Here is a 9390-nt window from a genome sequence, read left to right as displayed (position 1 = left end):
TCCGCCGTCCCGGGGGCGGAACCGTGCCGGGAGCGGCTGGGAGCGCTGGGGCGGCTCTGCCCGGCGAGTGAGGAGACCTCACCGCCGTCTGCTGCTTCCTCCTGAGGGCAAGAGCGGGGACAGACACCGAGCTCTTCGGTGACCTGTGCCAGGACCCGAGGGAATGGCCTGAAGTTGTGTCGGGAGGGCTAGGATGGATATCAGGAAAAGGTTCTTCACCCACAGGTTGTATGGTTGCAAAAGATAGGGTTAATAATAGAAGCAAAAGCTCGACCATTAGAAATAACACTTAAAATATTAATAAACTCCTACATTATTATGAATGTACTCATTGTGTGTGATATACATAAAATATTTTCGAAAAATAATACTGAATACCAGATGAACTACAACAAAGAAACAGCTTCAGTGTAGCACTGAAAGAAAAGGCTGAGAAACCAATGCTGCTGGAATACTCCTTGTACATAGGGGAAAAAAACCTCACATACATAGTGCCAGACTAAGCAGCCAGTTAACAAAAACATGGGAGAGTTGCTGTGTTTGCCTTCTGTCAGAGGACAAACTCTTGAAGCACCTCTCTGTTCTCAGTGGCTGAAGCAGCCATAGCAAAAGCCCTCTCTGCAGGAGGCTCAGCTGCCACTATGTGCACCACAAACCCTCCCTCCAGCACTCAAGAGCCTGCATATTCCCAGGATCATCGTTCCAGTTATAATTGTCCTCTATCTATCAGCACCACACAAATCAAGTGTGAATTATGATGTTTTTAAACTTCCTTGGTTGCAGTTAAACCCAGAGGGATGGCTGTGCGGTCTCCATGAAACCTCAAATGCAACACTACCATGTGAAAGATCCACACCCAGGCTGGAGGCACACAAGAGCATGTTCCCTTTTCTTCCTCTCCCTGCCTCCCTTTCCCCAAGAATTCAAGTTGCTTCTACACAGGAAAAAAAAAAAAAAAAAAAGAGAGAATAATGGGATTGATGGTTTGAAACTGTTGCTGTTTTAATGGCTTCTCTTTACTGATGCTGTGCTGTGAACAGCATTGTGGGTGAGCTTCTCCTCTGATCATTACTAATTAAAGTATTACATAATTATGCTGGAATTAATTAGGTGCTCTCATCCTCACAGCACTGTTGCAGTTACACTGTTTTGAGGGAGGCACAGAAAAGTAGGAAAGAAGAAGGGTCAGGGAGAAAATGTCTTCTGTTTTAAAATTGTTGTGTTTTTGAAAACATTATCCTGAGTGCACAACACACTCAACTGTGACACAGAACAGTGTGTGGCAGTATAAATGATGTAGCAGTATCAACCCACAGACTACCTAGGTGGCACAGCATAGTCACATGGACTAGTCTGGGAACCACCGATGCGTGGGTACAGGATCATAAGCATAAAACCCTTCAGAAAAATTACAGAGAGGAATATTAGAGACAAGAAGTTACCGTGAGGAAAAACGGGATGACCACACTTCCTTTTGTATAACACGCATTATATTGTACACAAAATGGGAGAAGGGGCATGACAGATGCCTCTTTAAGATCTGGATTTCATTTGCTGACATTTGCAGGGGTTTTCAAGACTTGAATGGACAAAGCCTGACCAACTTGCTCTGAATTTTGAATAGTTGACCCTGTTTACATAGGTAGCTAGATGAGAGACCCCCTAAAGTCCCTTCCCATATGAATGATTTCTAAAGTCCATCAAGGAGACAAAGGAGACTAGAGAGAATCTAAACTATGCAATTTGATGAGTATTCAGTCAATAAAAGCCACACTTATTTGTTTTCTTTCAATAACTGCAGTACAAAAGCAGATAGAGTGTGTAGCTGAATACAACGCACAAGGTAAAGCTACAGTTGAAAAATTCAGGTCTTTATTTTAAACAATGGTGTTTCTTTCTTTTTACAAAATGTTTCAGACTGTGCAATACATCAACATTTTTCTAACCTAGGAGTTTCTTTTAATTATGTAACCATTTCCACTTGTTCAGTTTTGAGGTAGGGATACATACATTTCCAGTCTGTAATTTTAAAAAAACACTTAAGCCCTTCCCACTATAATTCAAGCACAAAAGCAATGCACAAAAACATAATGTCTGTCTTTCCACTGTTCATTTTTCAGAGAAGGTGGAAATCATGTCATGGCCTATAAAAGTTGGCCCATTAATTCCATGAAGAAATCCTCAAAAGATCACAGTTAATATCATGGAGGTGCATCCTCTAAGGCAGCATTTCCAGAAGGAAATTCCTCTGCCCCAGAAGCAGAGCTGTCAGGCAGAGGAATAGAGGCATCTATTTCCAAGGTGTGCTGCTTTTCCAGGTCACAGTTCATGTTAGAATTGCCTTTGCCACTCGGCTCTCCCTCGGACTCTTCAGTCAGTTTATCTTGGGCCTGAGCTGACTCCTCAGAATCATCCTTTTCAGGCAGAAAACTGCAAATCATATTAAGCCTGCTGTAGGAAAAATCTCTGTCCTTGATCTGCAACCACTCTACTCCACCTGATGTGAAGAAAGAAAATTCTATTAGTGACAAAAGAAGTTAACAGCAGTTTTTAATTTGTTTAAGTTCACTGTTATTAAGGCTGAGCCAGACCAATGTCTAAGTAAAAGAACCACTTAGAATAGAAAGATATGTACATGCATCTCCTATTACTTTTCACATACCCATTTACTACCAGAAAATACAATGCAGGACTAAAAAGATCTTTCCTCTGATCCAGTGTGGGAGTTCCTGTTGAATTTAGGTGTCTAATGCCACCCTCAGGCTCTTACTTAAACATAAATCAAAATGCAGAGAAAATATTTCACAAATATAATGAAGATAATAGAATATTTGTTCACCTAAATATTAGATCTTCTGGCAATAGGTAATGACAACAAGAGAGATAGGACACAAGTTCTTACATTCTCTTTAACTCAAGTGTAACAATAAGTTGGAACAACAGGTTGAAACCAACCCCTAATAGAAATGGGATTCCACTCCCATTTTGATTTTTACTCAGTACATGTTGTAAAGTCACAAGATGTTTTAGTTACTTTGTATGCACAAGTTAAATTCCTGTCACGGTACAGAAACAAAATGGTTTTCAGTACTTATCATCAGTACTGCTGCTCCGCAATAAAAAAGGACTTTGTATTAAGCAAAATCCTCTCTAGTCTCAATTTAATATTACATATACTATCACAATAATGGTTTCAGTTTAATATTACATAGTTAATTCTCCAGAGAGAAGTGGTACGTGGTGTTGATAAGAATGCTGATGTTTGGTTAGATTCTAGATGACATTTCATTTATACCTCCTATGGCCAGTGTCTAGCTGACTGCTCATATTTAAGACAAAATGGCTATATATTCTTAAAATATGAAGCAGCAACACTGACTTGAGTGAAAAAAGCAGCTAAAAGCAGTAGGACAGTTTTAATGAATACTGCTATATATGGTAGGATACTTAGTATTTGACTATGTAAAAGCACTGACCTCTGTACAAAAAAATAAATAAAGAAAACGTATGAACCCCAAGTTCTGCCTACAGAGTGAAAATCAATATAAATGGTCTTCTAGGTATGTCTTTGCAAGTAATTTTAAAATTTTTAATTTAATTTTTAAATTCATTTCCATTCAACTAAATTCAGTAAGTACAATTCAGTTCTTTTTAACAATTACAGAGACTCAAAAAGTCATTAGAAAAAATTATGAAAGTAGGGGGAAAATAAAAATCAAGAAAGAACTACTAAACAGCACCTCTGATTTTAAAACCTAAAGATAACAGAAGAATATAGCAGGAAGCATCAGCCCTGCTCTTACACTTCTTTATAGTAATCTCCTACTAGCCATTTATGGAGGCAGCACTGGTCAGAAATGTATTTATTTTTTAATTTAAATATACACATATGGTGCTTAAAGAATAAAGTTCCTTTAACTTCCTGCATGCTCTTGGATCAAACACTTAATAAAGGCTGACTCTCCCTGTGGATTAAGCATAATCCACTCATGTCCACATACATAAGAGCAGAATCACTCACCGACATTCTCTTCTCCTTCCTTCTTTTCTGTCAGAAGGGTCCGTGTCATGTTCAACTTCTTCACTGTGTGGCACTTGTATTTCAGCTGTACTTTTTGGTTGCCTTCTGCATCTACTAAGAGGAGAGGAGAAGAAACAATACCCAGACCCCAATCGTTATAGTTAATTCCACTAGCAACTGAAACAAGATAAATATGTTTAATCTCCTCAGCTACTGAAACAAACAGAACATCAAATCACAACAATTACCTTGCTCTGTGTTTTCTTCAAAAACCACACAGGTTCCCAAGGCATCTATGAAAAACAAAGTGAAAAACTTTTAGAGACTAATTTGCATCAGCTGCAGAAAATGTGCCCACTGGCCCAGCTGTGGGAATGTTTCCAGCCCCCACACTCCAGAGGTGTAGCACTGGTAAGGAACTTGGAGCAGGCAGGAGTATCACAGTCATTGGAGTCACTACAAGGGAGGATCCCAGACCATTTTCTTCCAGACCAGTGTTGTCACCATAGGGCAAATGAGAGAACTACAGATTGCACAACATGTAAGTCCTGCTTACACAGGAGACAACAGTACTTTAAAGCATTTTATATCCCACATTTTTGTCTCCAGTAATACGAGCCGGTACACCCCAGAGTCAGCTTCCAGACATACTTTCCCTGGAAGTACCATGGATGCATGGATAATTTAGCAGTGAACTCAGCCTGCTGCTGCTCTACATGGTGTTATACAACTACCCAAAACTACAGCATCTCACAGGACCAATTGCAGTAAAACCACTTGATGTTAAGAAAGTTCCTTGGGTCACGTGAAAAGGGAGAGATTGTGTTCACATAAGTTTTCCTACCTTCATATTCTCCTGCAAATACATATCTGTCCACTTGTAAAATGGGCCTCTCTGTCTCTATTCCCTATGTAAAGAAGGATAAAATTGCATAATGTCAGGTCTGTATTAGCCCAGGTGCATTTCTCACTGTAAAACCAGCAAAGACAGACATAGTAGAATCCAGATTATATCAATTCCTCATCATACATGTTCCTTTAAGTATATTAAATACAAAAAAAAAAAAACCAGAAAATACTCTTTTAGTAATCATAATAAAACCTATGGTATAAAACTGTATAGAAAATGCTCTAGTATATTACAATAAATTCAGATCAAGCTGCAGCCAACAGTTTATATAAGTTAGTGCTGTTATTTCCCCTAGGAAATTAATGTAACCTCCATTTCAAATTAACAAAAATGTAGGTGTTTGCATGCAGATGATGTTATTTTCTAAGCTTCAATTAATACAAGTTCTAGAAAGTGGAATAACTTTAAAATTGGAAAATACACAGGGTGAAGAAGTCCAGCATAAGGCATTACATCAGTACCGGAAGGGCCACTGCAGGGTTACAGAAGCTTCTGTGATTACTGTGTGTCTTCATTGCAATGGAGTTGGAAATTGTTGCTATTTTGTTTTTTTTTTTTTTAAAGTAGTGAAAGAGTAAGGAAGCACTTCCAACAGCTCATTCCCTTCCTCTAGATTGCAGGTTTTCCAAATACACAAGCCAGCATCCTATTTTTCTTATGTAAGATATATCTATATACTGTATTTTGATAAAAATCAATGTCTGAACAAAACACACTAATTAAGGCAAAAGGTCTTTGAATAGTACCTTGTGAGCATCAGAATTATTCAGGACACAAAGAGAAGCACACACTAAAAGTTTTGAAGATAAGGCATTATGTGGTAAATTGCATAAAATACAAAATATCACACAGGTTAATAGAATTTGTGCAATTTTCCCCATATACATTTTTGTGTTTCAAAAGTGCAAGATCAACAAGATTTAAGCTCTATGATTCACTTTCTTCTGCATAAATTGAGAACACTAATAACACTAAGCTAACACACAGAACATATTTTTGTGAGGTTTTTTTTTCCTTCTACAAGAAATAAATACAATTAGTAACACATCAGTACTAAACAATAGCATTATGGGGGGGTTTTACATTCAAAATTTTATTTCTTTGGCTGATTTGCATTCCTTTGTGGATTATGCAGACTTGGAGACCATCTTCCCCTGATGCCACCAGCATCACAGAAAACTTGTTAAACAGAGTAATACAGAGCAGACCCTTTAATTAAGGGTTTAACAACAGTTGTGCCTTAGGAAAAGCCTCAAGGAATGCTTACTCTGTGGAGTGAACCCAAGTAAATGTGGATACAAGTAGGACACAGTATGGACACTATAACCTTTTACTAGTAACATTACAAGGGGCTCTCAAAGTGCATCATTTAAATGAATCCCTCCAGCAGAACCAAAGCATTGGTGGCCATTCAGTCATCAGTATGAATGATACATGTAACAAATTTCAAGAGAATTAGATGAGATCAAGGAAGGAAACCTGCATATCCATCCAAAGATGAATACTTTATGAATTTTGATTGTATTCCTACTACTGAGACATTCAGAATTGACTTTACCACTCACATATATTGTGATCAGTGGCACACTCAGATGTTCTCTCCATCTTTTCAGCCTATAATAAAAGTCTACTTAGAGAAAGTATTTGCAAATCAGAAGTACTTGTACTATCTATACATCTCTCGGAGTCTACGTAAGTTTTGAAGGGCAAATGAAATCTGTCCTATACAGATAAAGTGATTAAAAAACTCAAAAGGAACAGGACAGGGAAACCAGATTCCTACAATAACCTTACAGTGAAGCAAACTCCATCCAAAACTGTTTACAAAATGCTTAATACCCAGTTATAATTTAGAAGACTTGAACTTGCCAGGACATAGCTGCAAAAAATCCCATTGTAAATACAGTACAAATCTTAAATATTTTGCTTTACCTGTCTGCTGTATTCCAGTTGTTCAAAGAAGTGTGATTAACAATTATGGTTTTTTAACGCGTGCAATACATAATTTAAATAAAAATTACCTTAGAACTTGAAATCAGAGAAGATACTGGTCGAAGCTTTTATATACTTCTGAAAAAGTTTCCTTATATTTATGCAATAATATATTCAAAGACTTTATGCTGTTTCTGAAAGAAAGCCCACAACATGCAGCCAAGCACAGGACACATACAGAATTCTCTATAAAAGATTTGATCTAATGTTATCAACGTCAAGAAATTTACAAGCAGCCTCACTCCCTTGTTCACATCCGTAATAACTTACCCCTTTCCTATTCTGCTGTAATCACTCACCAAAATCTTGCACTTGTTTTCACATTTTTCTAAGAAGTCTGAATCAATAATTCCTGATAGCTCAACCATGACCAGTTGCTCCTACAAGAAAAGTTGATCATGTACAGCTATAACAGAACATGTACAGATACTACAGAACTCGGGGGGAGAAGGGGGAAAAGGCCTCCTCAAAATCAGTCTTTACCAATAAGAACAGCAGACAAAGACACAGCCTTTCAGGATAAACAGACCCCAAAGTGGAGTTTATGCTGCATTTTATCAAGGGACAGAACTCTTGTAATACCCAGGGAAGTTTAGTGACCCACTATTCCATAAGAATAATGGACACCGAATTTCCTGGCCTCTTCTTCCTAGCGAGCAATGGGGGAGCACTTTTTTCACCCTTGAAAAATGAGCATCAGTACGACTCTGGGGAGATCCTACAGCACCTTCCAGTACCCAAAGCGGGCCTACAAGAGAGTTGGAGAGGGACTTTTTACAAGGGCCTGTAGTGGCAGGACAAGGGGTAACAGATTTAAATCGAGAGTGAGTATAGATTAGACACTGAAATTTTCATTAATGAAAATATTTTTTTTACTGAAGGGAGGGGTGCGGTACTAGAACAGATTGCCCAGAGAACCTGTGGATGTCCCATCCCTGGAAGTGTTTAAGACTAGGCTTGATGAGGCTTTAAGCAACCTGGTCTAGTGGAAGGTGTTCCTGCCCACAGCAGGGGTTTGGAACCAGATGAATTTTACAGGCCCTTGCAACCCAAATCCTTCTGTGATTCTGTGATTTTATGGCGGTAGGAAGCAATAGAAACTGGAAACTCGCTCTCTGACCACGCCGTTCTCCGGGAAGCCCGAGGAAGAACAGCCAGAACCACACAGCTGTGGGGACGGCACCGCTGTGGCTACTGAGAACCCGCCGGCCCCAGGGAAACGCGCTCGGTCCGTCACCGGCCCCTCTCCCCGCCTGCCCCTCCGGCCGGGCGGAGCGGGGCCAGGCCACGCCCCGCGGGGGGCCGGACCCTTCCCCCAGGGCTGGGGAGCGCCTCGGTATCGGCATCCACCAACCTCCACCTCGTCTTCCTCCGCTCCGTCGCTCCTCCCGCCCTCGCTGCCCGCTGCTGCTGCTGCTGCCGCCGCCATGTCACCAGCGCCCGCCCCACGCCCGCCTCAGCGCGCACCACGTGGGGCCGCGCCGCCATCTTAGCGCGCAGCGGCCCCGCCCCGCCGCCGCGGGCCCGCCCCGCCCTCAGCGCCGCTCCCGCCTCGGGGCCGCTCCCGCCGCGGGCCCGCCCCGCCCTCGGCGCCGCTCCCGCCTCGGGGCCTCTCCCGCCGTGGGCCCGCCCCGCCCTCAGCGCCGCTCCCGCCCCCGACCCCGGGCCCGCCCCGCCCTCAGCGCCGCTCCCGCCTCGGGGCCGCTCCCGCCGTGGGCCCGCTCCGCCCTCGGGGCCGCTCCCGCCGTGGGCCCGCTCCGCCCTCGGGGCCTCTCCCGCCCCCGGCCCTGCCCCGCCCTCAACGCCGCTCCCGCCTCGGGGCCGCTCCCGCCGCGGGGCCGAGCGGGCCCGGCCTCCACTCAGCGCTGAAAAACGAAAGCATGAGCGGCTTTGTGGCACTCCCGTGCGCTCTGCGAGTTTTTCTTGAGGATCAGATGTACTACTGGAAAATGGGAGTCCCTGAAGTGTCATCCTTCCCTCACCCTTTTATTAACAAAAAAAAAAAGGGCTACCAGACACGTCTTCTTATTAGCACAAATAATGTCCTGCTTCTGGTACAGACCATTGGTTTAGAAAGCTTTTATTAAATAATAAAATACGCAGTTAGTTTCTACCATTCCTGTCCTTTGCATGATGCTTTCTGGTTATCTTGGCAGGTTGAAATATACCCCATCAAATACATCTATCTGACCAGAATTTCTGAGGTATCTTAGTTTGTAAGTGCAGGATGTTGTCCACAAAAATCGGATTTGTTTCCCAGGGTGCATCACTAATTACATCACACGTGAGAGAGACATTGATGATTTTATTTCAGAGTTCTGCAAGCCTGGGTGCCCAGTGGAATTCCACAAATCAAGCACAACAACTATCAAAACCTTTTGCTATTTATACGTGTCAGCAAACAAAGGAATTAGTGTTCATTGACTACATGTTACATAATCCTTGTATTAATTAGTGTTCTATCTTC

At 41.9% G+C, this 9390-nt stretch overlaps 1 protein-coding gene across 2 annotated transcripts; it reads right to left on the bottom strand.

The window, feature by feature from the left end:
• Positions 1-1850: 1850 nt before the first annotated feature.
• On the bottom strand, positions 1851-8444 carry GTF3C6 (general transcription factor IIIC subunit 6). Of its 2 annotated transcripts, none has more exons than XM_030267751.4 (6): positions 8278-8432; positions 7223-7303; positions 4866-4929; positions 4270-4314; positions 4022-4132; positions 1851-2497 (listed from the first exon to the last, which is right to left on the bottom strand). In XM_030267751.4, the coding sequence occupies exons 1-6, from the start codon at positions 8350-8352 to the stop codon at positions 2202-2204; spliced, it is 672 nt and encodes a 223-aa protein (XP_030123611.2). In that variant the 5' UTR covers positions 8353-8432; the 3' UTR covers positions 1851-2201. The 2 variants fall into 2 exon arrangements, with proteins under 2 accessions (XP_030123611.2, XP_030123610.2); XM_030267750.4 differs by having other exon boundaries at positions 2058-2497; positions 4022-4135; positions 8278-8444.
• Between the last annotated feature and the right edge of the window lie 946 nt (positions 8445-9390).

This window comes from Taeniopygia guttata, chromosome 3 (assembly GCF_048771995.1).
Source record: "Taeniopygia guttata chromosome 3, bTaeGut7.mat, whole genome shotgun sequence".
Lineage (NCBI taxonomy): Eukaryota > Metazoa > Chordata > Aves > Passeriformes > Estrildidae > Taeniopygia > Taeniopygia guttata.
This window is presented reverse-complemented; position numbering and strand designations above follow the sequence as displayed.